This window comes from Delphinapterus leucas, chromosome 14 (genome assembly GCF_059928025.1).
Source record: "Delphinapterus leucas isolate spDelLeu-1000000601 "Yukka" chromosome 14, BTC_Dleu_Yukka2, whole genome shotgun sequence".
In the NCBI taxonomy this organism is placed as follows: Eukaryota; Metazoa; Chordata; class Mammalia; order Artiodactyla; family Monodontidae; genus Delphinapterus; species Delphinapterus leucas.
The window spans coordinates 81,117,186-81,135,160 of NC_143142.1; the positions used below are offsets into that span (position 1 = coordinate 81,117,186).

The 17,975-nt window shown below is 35.4% G+C and overlaps 1 protein-coding gene across 4 annotated transcripts in view; it reads right to left on the reverse strand.

Annotated features, from left to right (window-relative positions):
* TMX3 (thioredoxin related transmembrane protein 3) overlaps positions 1 to 17,975 on the reverse strand; it is a 69,123-nt gene that overhangs the window by 39,304 nt on the left and 11,844 nt on the right. For 3 of the 4 annotated variants that reach the window (XM_089895300.1, XM_089895301.1, XM_022584306.3), the window contains exons 5-9: positions 12,797 to 12,842; positions 11,165 to 11,245; positions 8,956 to 9,055; positions 8,187 to 8,264; positions 5,843 to 5,909 (exon numbers count right to left, since the gene is read on the reverse strand). In XM_089895300.1, coding sequence (XP_089751426.1) covers positions 5,843 to 5,909; positions 8,187 to 8,264; positions 8,956 to 9,055; positions 11,165 to 11,245; positions 12,797 to 12,842 — 372 coding nt within the window. The remainder of the gene's footprint in view (positions 1 to 5,842; positions 5,910 to 8,186; positions 8,265 to 8,955; positions 9,056 to 11,164; positions 11,246 to 12,796; positions 12,843 to 17,975) is intronic. The other variant, XM_089895302.1, reaches the window with a different exon arrangement.

A 17,975-nucleotide genomic window follows, 5' to 3' on the forward strand; every position in this document is an offset into this window, starting at 1 on the left:
CCCAAAGTTAGCAGAAGGAAAGAAATCATAAAAATCAGATGAGAAATAAATGAAAAAGAAATGAAGGGAATGATAGCAAAGATCAATAAAACTAAAAGCTGGTTCTTTGAAAGGATAAACAAAATTGATAAACCATTAGCCAGACTCATCAAGAAAAAAAGGGAGAAGACTGAAATCAATAGAATTAGAAATGAAAAAGGAGAAGTAACAACTGACACTGCAGAAATACAAAAGATCATGAGAGATTACTACAAGCAACTCTATGCCAATAAAATGGACAACCTGGAAGAAATGGACAAATTCTTAGAAAGGCACAACCTGCCAAGACTGAATCAGGAAGAAATAGAAAATATGAACAGACCAATCACAAGCACTGAAATGGAAACTGTGATTAAAAATCTTCCAACAAGCAAAAGCCCAAGACCAGATGGCTTCACAGGTGAATTCTATCAAACATTTAGAGAAGAGCTATCACCTATGCTTCTCAAACTCTTCAAAAATATAGCAGAGGGAGAAACACTCCCCAACTCATTCTACGAGGCCACCATCACCCTGATACCAAAACCAGACAAGAATGTCACAAAGAAAGAAAACTACAGGCCAATATCACTGATGAACATAGATGCAAAAATCCTTAACAAAATAATAGCAAACAGAATCCAACAGCACATTAAACGGATCATACACCATGATCAAGTAGGGTTTATTCCAGGAATGCAAGGATTCTTCAATATACACAAATCAATCAACGTGATACACCATATTAACAAATTGAAGGAGAAAAACCATATGATCATCTCAATAGATGCAGAGAAAGCTTTTGACAAAATTCAACACCCATTTATGATAAAAACCCTGCAGAAAGTAGGCATAGAGGGAACTTTCCTCAACATAATAAAGGCCATATATGGTAAACCCACAGCCAACATCATCCTCAATGGTGAAAAACTGAAAGCATTTCCACTAAGATCAGGAACAAGACAAGGTTGCCCACTCTCACCACTCTTATTCAACGTAGTTTTGGAAGTTTTAGCCACAGCAATCAGAGAAGAAAAGGAAATAAAAGAAATCCAAATCAGAAAAGAAGAAGTAAAGCTGTCACTCTTTGCAGATGACATGATACTATACATAGAGAATCCTAAAGATGCTACCAGAAAACTACTAGAGCTAATCAATGAATTTGGTAAAGTAGCAGGATACAAAATTAATGCACAGAAATCTCTGGCATTCCTATACACTAAGGATGAAAAATCTGAAAGTGAAATCAAGAAAACACTCCCATTTACCACTGCAACAAAAAGAATAAAATATCTAGGAATAAACCTACCTAAGGAGACAAAAGACCTGTATGCAGAAAATTATAAGACACTGAAGAAAGAAATTAAAGATGATACAAATAGATGGAGAGATATACCATGTTCTTGGATTGGAAGAATCAACACTGTGAAAATGACTCTACTACCCAAAGCAATCTACAGATTCAATGCAATCCCTATCAAACTACCACTGGTATTTTTCACAGAACTAGAACAAAAAATTTCACAATTTGTATGGAAACACAAAAGACCCCGAATAGCCAAAACAATCTTGAGAACGAAAAACGGAGCTGGAGGAATCAGGCTTCCTGACTTCAGATTTTACTACAAAGCTACAGTAATCAAAACAGTATGGTACTGGCACAAAAACAGAAATATAGAACAATGGAACAGGATAGAAAGCCCAGAGATAAACCCACGCACATATGGTCACCTTATCTTTGATAAAGGAGGCAGGAATGTACAGTGGAGAAAGGACAGCCTCTTCAATAAGTGGTGCTGGGAAAACTGGACAGCTACATGTAAAAGTATGAGATTAGATCACTCCCTAACACCATACACAAAAATAAGCTCAAAATGGATTAAAGACCTAAATGTAAGGCCAGACACTATCAAACTCTTAGAGGAAAACATAGGCAGGACACTCTATGACATAAATCACAGCAAGGTCCTTTTTGACCCACCTCCTAGAGAAATGGAAATAAAAACAAAAATAAACAAATGGGACCTAATGAAACTTAAAAGCTTTTGCGCAGCAAAGGAAACCATAAACAAAACCAAAAGACAACCCTCAGAATGGGAGAAAATATTTGCAAATGAAGCAACTGACAAAGGATTAATCTCCAAAATTTATAAGCAGCTCATGCAGCTTAATAACAAAAAAACAAACAACCCAATCCAAAAATGGGCAGAAGACCTAAATAGACATTTCTCCAAAGAAGATATACAGACTGCCAACAAACACATGAAAGAATGCTCAACATCACTAATCATTAGAGAAATGCAAATCAAAACTACAATGAGATATCATCTCACACCAGTCAGAATGGCCATCATCAAAAAATCTAGAAACAATAAATGCTGGAGAGGGTGTGGAGAAAAGGGAACACTCTTACACTGTTGGTGGGAATGTAAATTGATACAGCCACTGTGGAGAACAGTATGGAGGTTCCTTAAAAAACTACAAATAGAACTACCATATGACCCAGCAATCCCACTACTGGGCATATACCCTGAGAAAACCATAATTCAAAAAGAGTCATGTACCGAAATGTTCATTGCACCTCTATTTACAATAGCCCGGAGATGGAAACAACCTAAGTGTCCATCATCGGATGAATGCATAAAGAAGATGTGGCACATATATACAATGGAATATTACTCAGCCATAAAAAGAAACGAAATTGAGCTATTTGTAATGAGGTGGATAGACCTAGAGTCTGTCATACAGAGTGAAGTAAGTCAGAAAGAGAGAGACAAATACCGTATGCTAACACATATATATGGAATTTAAGAAAAAAAATGTCATGAAAAACCTAGGGGTGAAAAAGGAATAAAGACACAGACTTACTAGAGAATGGACTTGAGGCTATGGGGAGGGAGAAGGGTAAACTGTGACAAAGCGAGAGAGAGGCATGGACATATATACACTACCAAACGTAAGGTAGATAGCTAGTGGGAAGCAGCTGCATAGCACAGGGAGATCAGCTCGGTGCTTTGTGACCGCCTGGAGGGGTGGGATAGGGAGGGTGGGAGGGAGGGAGACACAAGCGGGAAGAGATATGGGAACATATGTATATGTATAACTGATTCATTTTGTTGTGAAGCTGAAGCTAACATACCATTGTAAAGCAATTATACTCCAATAAAGATGTTAAAAGAAAAAAAAAAAAGAAAAAAAAATTTTCTAAAGATTATTCACAAAAGTGATAAATGTAAAACTCATTAGGAAATAAACTATCCTCCTAAGCCCCATCCCACTGTTCCTGAAATTATGAACAATGTAACAGTAGGATAAGCATTCAAAGTAACCTTTTATCTGAAGACTTCAGGCAGGTTCTAAGTACTGACTACTGAGTTAGAAAATGTTGGCCTTCAAAACAACTGTAGATACCGAACACATTACCCCTCTCTTTCTTATGCATCAGAGGCCACATCTGAAACATGGATGGGGAAGGGCACTTCTTAGCCATTATTTAGACTTAAATGTATTCTTTAATAAAGAAAATCAGGCCTTTTTCCAAAAAAAGCGAAGTGGCTCTCTGAGTTAATAAACTCATAATGCAACTAGAACAAGAGATTTGAAGGCTGAATCTTGATTATACCATGTACTATTTTAACTTGGAAAAAAATAAAAACAATCTCTTTAATCCTGTTTGTTTATAAAACAGTAAGACTGCTGATCTCAAAAGACTGTTGTAATGATCAAATAAGACAATATATTGAATATACTTAGTGCTTATCATACAAGGAGTGTAGATAAAGAATAAGTGGATGGAATATGAATTTTCCTTAACACATTTTCACATATGGAAGTTCCTCTTAATTTCCTTTTTAAGCCCAATGTCTCATGCAGCCATTCAACAAATATCCAATGAACGAGCAAAGGAATGAACCTGCAATTTAACTACATATCTCTCTCCTTTATCTAACATTCTTAGTTACCCTCTCTGTAATCTCAGGATATTTATCTATCTGCCTTACTACCAGATTAAGGTGAGAATAAAATGAAAATATCGAGTTAAGCAAATAGATAGTAACTGCTGTACAAAACGTAACAGGTAAATGGTGGTTATTATACTACATTAAGAAATAAAACACAGTCCTCACATTTATCTAAAGATAGTGAAGATATAAGATTTTAGAACTGCTTTGTCTTCATGTTACTGTCAAAACAATTAAAATGCTCCTTTGACTAAAACAGGACAATCAAAATATTCCTTTTATTAGATATTCTTCTATTCATCTGAATAGAAGAATCTATTCATCTATTCATCAAAGCTTACAGCTCTCAAACACTTCTAGTTTCTTCTCCGTCATAAAATAATGTGACTGAGCAGAACCCCTAAGGGGCAGTCCTGGGCGACCCTTCCCCCATACTCTCTGCTGATGCACTTTCCTGAGTTGTTTTGATGACCAGGAGCACTTATCCCCCAGGCCTACTGCAGCCTAAGGATTGATGATGTTAACTGACATGGCCCTTGCTATTACCTCACCATCAACCAATCAGAGGACCGTGCTGATCACACACCCTGTGACTCCCCTCCCTCACCTGGCCTTTGAGCACTAGCTGCCCTGGACTCCCTGCTTGGCACCCTGCACTGAAGCTGCCCTTTCCTTCACCACAACCCGGCGTCAGCAGATTGGCTTTACTGCACACAGGAGAGTGGACCCAAGTTTGGTTCAGTAAAAATAACTCTCTAGAATGTTTCTGATATGAATAAAATGGTCCCTATCTGTGCTCTCCAACAAAAGCCACACAAGGCCACTGAGTATATGAAAAGTAGCTAGTAAGAATGAGAAACTGAATTTATTTCATTAACTGTATGTAATTTACAATGTTACTAACATCGCTAGTAGGTGAGATTTTGCATTCGCTTTTGCTTTTCAGTGGCTGTGTACTGTCTAACAGATGTCGAGTTTCAATGCTTCCTGAAATCCGAACTATCTCCGCATGCCCCCGTGAGTCTGCTGCACTGCCCTAAGCTACCGCAAAGCCCAGTTTGCAAACTCTGGTAGTAAGTATTTGATAATACCAAGGAATTACTGTTAATTTTTTAAGTGTTACAATAGCATGTGGTTATCTTAAAAAAAGAAACTCCCAAAAGCCCACATTTTTAAAGAAATGCATAATAAACGTGTAGTCAGGGACGCATAATGAAGCACATAGCGATGAAATGCCACTGGGATTTGCTACAATGCTTCAACAAAGAAAAAACATTGTTGAAGCAAACGTGGTAAGATCTTAGTAACTGTCTCACCTGGGTGACAGGTATGTATGTAGAGTCTTACTATTTTAGCATTCTCTTCACTATAATGTGTGTTTGATATAATAAAAATATTTAAAAAATAGACCAAGTATTTGCTTCAACAAACAAATGCTGAATAGAAGGTGGGTGGTTACTTCTGTCAGGGAGGGAGAGAAAAGGCTACAGAATACCCCAGGGCTTCACCACTATTGAAGATGGTTTATTTCTTTCACATCTTTGTGTGTCTCAAATGTTAGACCTTTTTAAAATTAACTTTGAATATTTTAAAGTAATGTATAGAAATTGCCTAGGGCTCATTTCTAAAAAAGGCAAATGATCTGACAAAAAGAGAAATTTACTGTAGCCAAACTCAGGATGAAAGAACACTGAGTGGAAAAACTAAAGTTGAAGGGTAAGAAAAACCTAGCAGTCATTCAACTAACGGGAAATGTAAGCAGTAGCTGCATTTACTAAATCTTTCATCAACACCTAAGCCCTATAATAGATACAACATTGTAATTATAAAGTGTTTACATGAGTTAAAACTTTGGAACTTACCATCATAAACAAAGTAAGTTTCATCTTTGAAAACAAGCACAGCGGGCATCTCTTTCAGGGTCACATACTGCGAAAATCAGAAAAAAAATTTCAGTTGATAGCCATGAGTTCAAAAGCATTGAAAGTTACCGGAGGGGGTGGGGGTGGGAACCACAATGATGACAACCACAAAAAAGTTACCAACAGTTAAAAAGAACACAGTCAATCCCTAGCTCATCCAAGGACTGGGCTTGATACCTCTTTATACACCCCCTGGCACAGTGCCCTGTTTGCCCTTGTGAAACCACGAAATATTCTTAGAGTTGTTAACAGACTCAAAGATATCACAGGAAGTGAAGGCCAGGAGGCACTCTGAAACGGCGGAAGAGCAGGGGCTAAGGTAGCAATCAGCACAGGTAGGTTCTCCCCAGCACTCCCAGGCTGTGAAACGAGTCCATCACTTCACCCGGGGAGTCGGCTTCCCGTGAATCCAGGTCTCAGAGCACCCACCTCACTGGGGAGTTAGGAGAGTGAGATCTGCTAACACACGTTGAGAGGTGAGAGCAGGCTTAAACGATAAACTGCTTTATGAATGGGAACTTACAATGGCCATTAATAATAAGGAATCCATTCAGTGGGTACCTGCTTCTTATACCTGTTTTGTACTTATTTCAAAATAATAAAATTACAGTAGAGAAATCAGTATCAGAGCAGAAAAGATATAATTTAGGTAAGCCACACAGAATTACTACATGAGTGTGGTAATACTGAGCATAACAACAAATAAATCAGTAGATAACTAATAAAGTAAAAGTAATAATAAAATTAAAATAAGGACAGCTATCCTGGAAAGGTTAAAAAGGGAGGAAGGTATGTCACAGGTGATCTAGAATGATCTGGTTACATCACAGCACCATGAAAATAACTACTGTAAGGGCAGTGGTAAAGCTCTCAGGTGAGGCTCTACCATCCAGCATGCCTCTATTCACCCTGGGAGTATTTCACAGCATTCAGCATCTCTCCCTTTCAAGGGCATCCCTGAGTGAGCCAGTCTCTGAAATCACACCAGTGAGTCACTTGTTCCCATTACTCCTCTGAAACTGTTTCTCTTAAAACCAACAACCTCTATGGGGACAAACACCATGGTTCTTTCCTCTCCTCACCTTGGTTGCTTCACAGCATCTTGCACAACTGGCCACTCCTTTCTTAAACACTTTTTATCTTGGCTTCCCATTCACCTTGTTTTCCTACTTTACTGGCAATCTCTTCTCATTGTCCTTTGCTGTTAGGACCTGGACCCTCTTATCTCCCCCCAGATTTGCATCCCATGTCTAAGAAGTTTATTTCATTTATGCAGCCATGACTTATCTCCAAACCCTTATCTGATGCTTGTACTTGGATGCCTAATACGTCAACTTAAAGTAAAATAAACCTTCAAAACACCATCTCTCCTCCCATACTCCAACTTGTTCCTTCCCCAGTATTCCCCAGCTCATAAATAACACCACCATCTAACCAGTTGTTCAGGCCAAAAACCTAAGAGTCATCCTTGATGCACCTCTTTTCCTCTAGAACAAGCTCAAAAAATTCTATCTCCAAATACAATTCTTTCACTTCTTCCTAATTCTCTTAATAACTTTCAAGCCTAAATCCTAGATTACTTCAAGAGTTCAACTGAGCTTCCTGATCTAGTCTCATCCTGATCCAATTGTGTCTGCACTTAGCACAGAGTAATGTCCTTAAAATGAACTTGAGACCAAATCCTCACACGCGTGGCCCTGACCTAGAAGGCCTCCACTGGCCTCTGCCTACCTCCCATCTCCTTTCTCACTGCAGTTCAGCCACACTGGCTACGGCTCTGTTACTCCACTATGCCAGGCAGGTTCTCATCTTGGCCATCTGTAATGTCTGTTCCTTGTTTCTGGTTTACTATGGCCACAGATCTGTGCGTGGCTCCTTCACATCCCGTTAAGTCCTGGTTCAGATGTATTTTCTCCTCAGACAGACATTTCTTGATCAATCAAACAAGAGTAGCCATCCCACCTCTAAATGTCCTTACTATCACACTGCTCCTTTATTATTTTTTAGAGCAGTTATGATATCCTGTTTATAGCTTTGTTTACCGAGGACCACTATCTCAGTCTGAGGACCCAAGGGAAGGCTCTTATCTACAATACTAAAACTCAGTCCACTTCCCCCACCCATGAGAACGTAAACTCCATCCTATCAGGGTCATGATGATTTTGCTTGCCATCAATAATCCAGGACTTAAAACTGTGCATGGCACACAATTAAAGGACAACAAACAGTTGTTGAATATATATAGTAATTAATACACTACTTAAAATCCAACTTTAAATATTACCTCAGGGACAACTTCTTCTGAGGCAGAAAAAAAGTATGTATATACAATTAATTCTGAAGCAGCATCGATGTATTTCTCCTGTGAAGATACAAACAGAAAAAAGGTGACTTTTAAATATTAATCAAGATCAAAATTCATTCCTCATTAAACATTCAGAGCAAGTAGTATCACTGCTAAGTAGTATCATCACAATTAGCTACCTTAAGTCTTTTCATGTGAAAAGATTAAATATAAGGAAATGAAATAAACTGTTTCTAAGGCAAAAGACCATTGTAACTAAGTGCTTTTATATGCCTTCAAATAAAGTTCATTAAATATACCAGCTCAATTCATATTTATTAATTTAATTTGATGATGATTATAGGAAGAGATGTGTGTGTCTGACATGCAAACACAAACATACATACATACAAAAATCTTAAGACAATGAGCTTTTGCTTTTAAAAAGTTTACACTCAAACTGCATGTTGCAGTTTCAAAGACTCAAAATGCTAAAAAGCAATACAAAAGCTAAATAACCAGGTCAACAGAAGAAATATACTAACACAGGCAACACCCACCCACTTTTTACTCAATTCTGTTTCATGAAGGCAAATACTATAGAGGGTATATGACGAAGTGTTTTTATTATAAAAATACTTAGATTCAACTAAAGTATTTCTAATAAGAGTGAAATAAGTCCTGAGTTTTTGGTGAAGCCCTCGTTATACAGAAAATTAAATTACAATATATCTGTGCTTGTGGATTAAAGAATAAAATCATTTGATACCTTCAGAGGTGACTCTCCACCTATATAAACAAAAAATACACGATGCCTCTTCTGCACATGTTCAAACATTTGCTGACTTGGAAGTGGCCGAATTAGAGCCCTGTTTGAAAATAAAACAAAACAAAAAAACTTGCACTTGAACTAAGGGTAGTACATAATTTACTCCTATTTATATGTCATCCTATCTAAAGTTACAAAGCTTTAATATTGTATGAATTGCATTTTAAGTATATCACTCAATCTACATAAATCTAATAAACTATGGCCCATGACCACTATTATACCCATATAATAAATGTACAGTACCTACAGTTTAATCTACCAGTTTAAAAAATAAGCTTTAAATACATCCCTTTAGAGAGTATCATCTTAACCAATGTTTTGATAGGCAAAGATGGAACTATAATCCATTTAGAATCCTCAGCTAAAAACAAAACAATCCGCATGACAATTATTTTTTTTCTCCCTTTCGAAAGATCATTCACACAAACACACTGTGAAATACTATCCCAGGAGTTTATAATATTATGTTTAGAATATTTATGTCTTACTCTGACCATTTAAATGCTAGTTTCAAAACACACTATAAAGGTTAAAATCTAAAATGTTTCCTAAGTATGTTATTCTTCTCAGGAAAAATAAAATGGAAAATGGTAGTCATAATAGCATATAAGAATCTCATGAAGAGAAAACAAAACTACAAAAAGTTTTATTATACAGTCATTTTCAAAGCCAAATAGGCTGAGAAATGAATTATACCAAAGATTATTATAAAACATATCACTTATGAAATACTATTAAAAGCTAAGAGGCAGTCTTTTTTTAGTGTGATCTATATCATTAGATTTTTACTCCATCACATTTGCAAAATAGAACAAAATGTATTCTGCAAAGGCAAACATTTTCGAAACACACAATTCTTTAAATGCATTGCATCACTATATTCTAGCCTCTATTTTAATACTTTAGTAATTAACTAGTAAGTGATGCAACTCCAGAACTGACTCTTGAAATTTCCTTTGCAGTAGAGTCACTCCCAGTTACATCAGAAGGCCATCTTAAGCTTAAACTAAAACTCATTAAAAATTGCCAAAACATAAAGACTACTTTAAACTATAGGGGAATAAAATAATCCTACTGGCGACCCCCTCATGTAATATAAAGTTATCTCAAAATTTATTTACTCACAAAACAAATAAAGAAAATGAAATATGCAATCAACGAGAAAATACAGTGAAAATTATACTTTACTAAAGCTTTGCAAACTTTAATATACAAAGACCATTCCTAATTCTGTGCCTTTTCTCAAATAATTTAAGCTAGATAGTATCATGCCACCCAACAAATCCATTCCAATATGTTAATTTATCTTAAAATTATTTAAAGCTATCAATATAATATATCCTGTCAAACTCATAAGCAACCATACTTTCAAAGTCAAAGTAGGTTAACCTATTTTGATAAAAGCCCTCTTCCAGAAGTTACACATAATCACATTAAATAATTATATGCACCAACTTTCTTTATACACCAGCAAGATGTAGAGTAAAAAAAAAAAATCACCACATTCAAACCAGAAGAATTTCTGATTCCTTAGCAGTAAAACTTCAGAGATCTGTAACTCAAAAAGATCTCTGCGTTCTAATTATATTACCTTCTAAGCGAAATGTGTAATAATACGTCACAGTTGACATAAAGCAGCATGTGAAAGATGAGGGAAAGTATTTTAGCTGCGTCTAAAAAGCATTTTCTGGTATTAAAAGCTAGGGATTAAAGCCCAAGTTTATTTAGAATGTAATACTGTGGGGCTTCTCTTAAAACTGAAATTCGATAACAAGAAAAATAAATGAATGTAAACCAGGCAGTACAAAGGCAAAATTATAATAAAAAAAATTAAGATTCACAAAGTTGTTAGAAGTAATCAAGTTTTGAAAATGTATTAAAAATCCACTGGGGAAAATATTCTTCTATACACAAAGTGAATTTAAATGTGAGGCTAACAAGTACATAAGATCATGGACCCTTTTATTCCTCTCGAGGAGCTCTTTGCATATGCTACGCAACCCTAGCTTTCCTTTATAAATAAACAGACAAATTTTATTTAGGCTAAACACCTAAAAATATGTATGTTCAATATGGTCTACTCAAATACATTTAACTTGCAAATACTAATATTATATAGTAAAGGCCCTTCATAATACGAACTTACCCAGACACTCTGTGAGCAAACTCAATTATATCATCTTTAGTTCGTGGTCCTCTGTAATTATACGCCAGGTCCCCTTTTAATCTTAAAAAAAGAAAATAGGGTAAAAGTTTAGATTATTTCAACTGTTTTCACATTTAATGATAATCACTCTCTATTGTAACACAAATTACAGCATATAAAATAGTAAATGCAGTGGAGTTTTAGAAGTAGCATAATCATGTAAAAAACAGCCAATAACTGGCTTCAGGGAACCAACAACCAAAATGCAAAGAAAAAGGCTGTATTTTATTAAAATTACATGAAAATATTTTACTCTGTATTTGATAACTGCATTGTGTCTATGCCTTCTGATAAATGAAAAATATATACATTCACAGTCAAGAACTCATCAAAGCTTAATTCTCACTATCTTCTCTATTAAAAAGTATGTGAAAGGACAGGGAATTAAAAGTATTTTGGTAAAGGTAAAACCAATTTTAAGCAATACAACATCAGAGTAACATGACAGATGCTCCAAGATTAAAGAATAAAACAATGCATAAAAATACCTCTTCTAGAAAATTAGATAATTTTCCAAAAGCCTGCCAATGAATTGTGTCCAACTAACTGAAATTTAAAAAAAAAAATTGTGAAAGCACAGTAGAACATCTATAATTAAACAGAAAGGATAGAAAAGATAATTTACTGAACACAAGAAAGTCAAAGAGGCTTACAAACTTTTTTTTTTTTAAAGGTTCTGCCCTGGAAGTATTCTGTGTGTGTGCATGTGTTTTTTTATTTTATTTTATATTATTTATTTTTTTGGCCACGCCGTGTGGCCTGTGGGATCTTAGTTCCCTGACCGGGGACTGAACCTGTGCCCTCAGCAGTGAAAGCAAAGAGTCCCAACCACTGGACTGCCAGGGAATTCCCTTAGCAAACATTTTTAAACAGTGGGGGAAGAAAGGGAGGCCAACACAAAATCCAAGAAATAAAAAAATTAAAATTAGTCAAATTTTAAAATCTGAGATTTTAAAATACTAAAATAACTTACTTTATAATAAAAATAAGTTTCAAAATAATTCCTCAACTCTCCACATTATTGAAATAAGGATGAGATCAGGAATAAACTCATGAGAAAATTCAATAACATTATGATTATAAAACACAAGTCCCTTAGAATTATCACAATATTTCTTCTACCATATATGCTCTTAGACGTGATCAACATCTACAGATAAGAATTAACATCCATCAATTTGATTCTCTTTTCTTTCATCTCTAATGAAATAAGTCTATTTCAATCATAGAAAAGTAAAATTTGTTAGGAGACAGGATTCACAAGTTAAACAGAATATACCCTTGAGCTCCTCAGGGGTAGAGCTTTCCTAATTTACAACTGTATACCTTGTCCTGCTCAGCACCTGTCACAGTAAACTCAAAACACATTTGGTGAATTAGCCATAAACCACACATTAACTTAAGTGCAAAGAAAAGCACGGATGAAGTCCCTCTCCCTGGATCACACACTGCACCTAGAAAGAACTGCAGAACCCAAATCTTCAGTCCTCCAAGGAAGCTACTAAATGTAATAAAATGTAAGTAGAGTGAACTAATAAAAATACACATATAAACATACAACACTCAACTTACAGCTTAATTGTTGGATAACCTCGAACTCCAAACTCTGAAGCAATGCCTTGACAAGAAAAAGAATAAATAATTCTAAATTTTTTTTAAATGAGAAACTAGGTAATAAATGAGCCTTTTACTTAAAAAAATATATATTTATACAAACCCATATAGATATGCTGTTTTCAATTCTTATAAAAGAATATAAACACATACAAAAAAGAAAAAACATGACATTCTCATACAAAATAATTACTTAATAATCCAACTTATGACCTGCACAAAAATACTATAACAAAATAAAGAAAAATGCCAAAAGAGTAAATTTTTATCTCTAAAGTATTTACTTTAAAAGATATTCTTGTTTTAAAAAAATAATATATATATACACACACACATATATAAATAAAGTCTCACTCCTCATTTGAGTTCATTTCCAGGACAAATATTTCTTCAAAAAAGGCCCGTCTCTTCCTTTAGTGTTTTCTGAGTTTTAAAAGAAATGCTTTGTATTTTAATGTTAAAAACATAAATCATAGTTGCAAAATTAATATATGATCTAAAAGCAATTTTATCTACTTGTTTTAAAAGTTTCTGCTTCTGTAATAACCTAGAGTAATTCCAGTTATTTCAAAGATTATTCTGAAATCGCACGTTAATTAAAATGAGACACACACTACAGTGGCATCTTTTTAAGGGAAAGGAGAATAGTAATGAAAACAAGCAAACAACAGAGAATTTGGACTTTAAGAGGTATAATAATAAATATGGGAAATTAATACTATACTACTTTACAGATTCAAGGCAATTAGGACAGGAAAGAAGAAATAAAATATTCTCAGTTAGTAGACAAAATACAATATACTTATACTTATCCTAGTATATGCAAAGTATACTGTATTTACTCACATGATCTCTCCTTTTATTTCCAGAATATATTCTTATGATAGCTGGGTATAAGAAAACTACCTCTATATGTGAGTTCTGATTTACTCATCACTTTAGTAATCATTAATTTTGGTTTCTCATCACTCCCCATCAATACACAAGAATAAAGACAAAGTGAATTAGTGGCAAATAATATCAAAAATCTCTCCTCCTTTCCTTGTCAACTCTAGAGCTTCTCCCTTAAATGCATGGAGAGAGGTGACCAGAAGGTTCCAGACAGCGATCAACAATGGTTTTTATTAGAGGCAACACAAACAACAGAGGTAACAAAAATAGGAACTTGGTAATATATATATATATATATATATATATGAAGATACAGGTTCTGCCTCTGAATAGTCATGTGAACTTAGACCAATTACATAATTTATTTGTGCCTATCTCTAATTTAGGACTTACTCTGTCAAGTATATATATATACACACACACACATACATACACACACATATTTTATTGAAGTATAGTTGATTTACAATATTATATTAGTTTCAGGTGTACAGCGTAGTGACAGTATTTTTATAGATTATACTTCATCTACAGTTATTATGGCTGTATTTCCCTGTGCTGTACAATATATCCTTGGTGCTTATTTATTTTATATATACTAGTTGGTAGCTCTTAATTCCACATTCTTATCTTGCCCCTCCTTGCTTCCCTCTCCCTATGGGTATCCACTAGTTTGTTTTCTATTATCTGTGAGTCCGTTTCAGTACTGTTATACACATTCGTTTTATTTTTCAGATTCCACAAATAAGTGATAACATAAAGTATTTATCTTTCTCCGTCTGACTTATTTCACTAAGCATAATACTTTTTAGGTCCATCCATGTCATTACAGATGGCAGAGTTTCATTCTTTTTATGGCTGAGTAATATTCCATTGTATACATATACCACATATTCTTAAGCCAATCGTCTGTTGGCCCTTGGGTTGTTTCCATGTCTTGGGTATTATAAATAGTGCTGCTGTGAACACTGGAATGCATGTATTTTTTCAAACTAGAGTTTTCATTTTTTCCAGATATATACCCAGGAGTGGGATTGCTGGATCATATGGTAGCTCTACTTTTAGTTTTTTAAGGAACCTCCATACTGTTTTCCATAGTGGCTGCATCAATTTAATTCCCACCAACTGTATACAACTGTTTTCTCCACATCCTCACCAACATTTGTTATTTGTAGACTTTTTGATGATGGCCATTCTGAGAAGAGGTGATATCCCATTGTAGTTCTGATTTGCATTTCTCTAATAATTAGCGACGTTAAGCATCTTTTCATGTGCCTGTTAGCCATCTGTATGTCTCCTTTGGAGAAATGTCTATTTAGGTCTTCTGCCTATTTTTTAATCAGGTTTTTTTTTATATTGAGTTGTATAAGCTGTTTATATATTTTGGTATTAAACCCTTATTGGTTACATCATTTGCAAGTATTTTCAGGTCAAGCATATTCTAATTGAATAATGCTGTTATTGAGATTGCCCTCTTCCACGAAAAAACACAGATTATGTGTGTAATGTATGTTCTTTTTTTTTTTTTGCGGTACGCAGGCCTCTCACTGTTGCAGCCTCTCCCGTTGCGGAGCACAGGCTCTGGACGCGCAGGCTCAGCGGCCATGGCTCACGGGCCTAGCCGCTCCACGGCATGCGGGATTCTTCCCGGACCGGGGCACGAACCCGTGTCCCCTGCATCAGCAGGCGGACTCTCAACCACTGCGCCACCAGGGAAGCCCAGTAATGTATGTTCTTAATGCTCCCCATCCCAAATTAAGAAGGCAGGTAAATATAAGCCATTATTACTTTCAACTAAACCTCATTAAAAACTGCCAAAATATAAAGACTAATAAAATTGACTGGAGGGGGCAGTGCAGCCCAGTAGCAATTGCTTACATAATTTAGTGTAAAATTTATTTGTATACAAATCAGATTTAAAAAATGAAATATGCACTCAATGAGAAAATACAGTGGTGGTATTTTATAGCTGACGTTATGGTTCTCATGATAAGCTTCAGAGAGAAAATCCCAGCTCCACACGTAACCCCATCACTTAATTCCTTGACCTCAGTTTTCTTACCTATAAGATGGAGATGATACCACCCACCCTTTAGCCCTTTGGTTCTTTGAACATTACTTTCATCTCTGACAGAATTTCAACTGGCAATGACTGCTAAAACTTCAAAGGTAGGTTTTCCTAAATGTAAATGATTGTATAATTAAAGAGGCACACAGCAAGGCATGAGTTACAGGCACATAATGACCCAGGTTAGGGTTCCAACATCTCCATTTATTGTCCATGCAGCTCAGTGTAAGCTCCTTCACTTTGGATTCTGTTTCCGCTTCTGGGGATACCACTCATCTTGTAGGGCTATGTGTGGTATTTAAAATAAGGAAGTGTGGAAAAGAATCTAACAGAGAGTTCAGCACATACAGATGCTCAAATGCTGAGTCCATTTTCTTCTATTCTTGGTCCTGACTCACTGTTAAGTAATTACCTGTTGACACACTAATGTGCAAAAAATATTAGTAAGAATTAGCTTGTGTATATATCTTATAATTGGCATTAATATGCCTTCAACTACCCCTCAAAACAATTTTGTGAGGTGGGGTGACAGATGCTAATGTTATCTTTCAGATAAGCCAATACTTCGGAAGACTTGTTAACTTGTTAGAAAGCAAGCATTGATTAGGCAGCAGGGCTGATGCTGAAACTCAAGTCTGAGTTTAAATCTTTTGTTCTTTATTTTTTCCTGTCAAAGAACAATGGTTTCTATAGAAACCTGAGATCAATTCCATTACAAACTGAAGAATCCATCTGCAACGTGAATAACTTCCCCTGAAATTTTGTAATTTTAAATGTTCAGAAAATAAGGTTAAGCATAAAGCTCCCTATTTCATTTGTTTTCTCCTTGAAATGATAACAACTTGATGGTTAAGATAGGCCTGATTTTGAATCATGGTGATCTTGGATTCTGGGCCTAATTCTGTTGCTAACTTTGATGTCCGAAATTAGTAAAGTCAGTTCACTGCTAATTACCTTCTGTTACTTCATCTACACAATGAAAGGAGGGAAAAAGTGAGGAGTTGAACTCAACCTGAAATCCTTTTCAGCTCAAAAATACTATTTTTCTTAGTGTTTTCTGAGTGTCACTATGTGTCTAAAATGGGAAAGGAATAAAATAATGCAGAGGTTCTCAACTGGGAGTGATTCTGCCTTCAATGTCTGGAGACATTTCTGGTTGCCACAACTTAGCGGGTGGGGAGAGAAGGGAGCTACTGGCATCTAGTTGGTAGAAGCCAAGAATGCTGCTAAATATCCTACAATGCATAGGAAAACTCTTCTCCCCCCCAGAACAAAGAATTATCTGGCCCAAAATGTCAACAGTACCAAGTTTGAGCAACCCTGAAATATAGTCACTGACTAAAAGGGCTTATAATCTAGAAAGGTAAGACTGATCTGCAAATATATCTGAGATCTAAGAATCAGAATAAGAATGTTATTGGCCAGATGCCCTTGAAAGTTTATACATGAAAGGGGGGTAAAATATGATCTTTACTATAAAATGATGTCACACTTAGGTTGAGGAATAAATGGAATTTCAGTGGTTTCATAATAGAAATCAGTACATGACTACAGGTAACATCATAACATTTTAACTGGTGAATAAGAAACAATTTTTGTGCTCATTTTTGAAGGAATATGTAGAAAAAAAGAGGCTAAAATAATATGTGAATTTACACTGGACATTATACAACTTTTTAATGTTATTTGATATATTATTAATTAAAACCATGCATCAAGAAAATTTTGATACACACAGGGCAGGGTAAATCATGAAAGTTCAAATCTCTCCTGTTCAAAACTTCTATACACAGAGATTTGTTGGACTGAGTGTGATGGCATTTATTTCAATCACTGCAATTACATGATTGAGAAATAAGCTACCACCAAACAGTCTAAGAGATTTTCTACACTTGATCACGGAATAATCCTATCCCACCCTAAACTGAGATCCTATAAATAACTATCCATCAAAATAATACTTTACTCTGTGATTCTCTAACTTGAGTGTGCAGCAGAATCACCTGAAGTCCATGTTAAAAATACAGATTCTTACAACTCAATCTGATTTTCATTTGGTAGGGTTGGTGTGGGCCTTTGAAATCTGAATTTATACTGAGCACCCCAGGTAATCTTAATGCAGGCAGCCTGCAGAATAAACCCTGGGAAACACCGATGCTATACCGTCTGAAAAGCAAC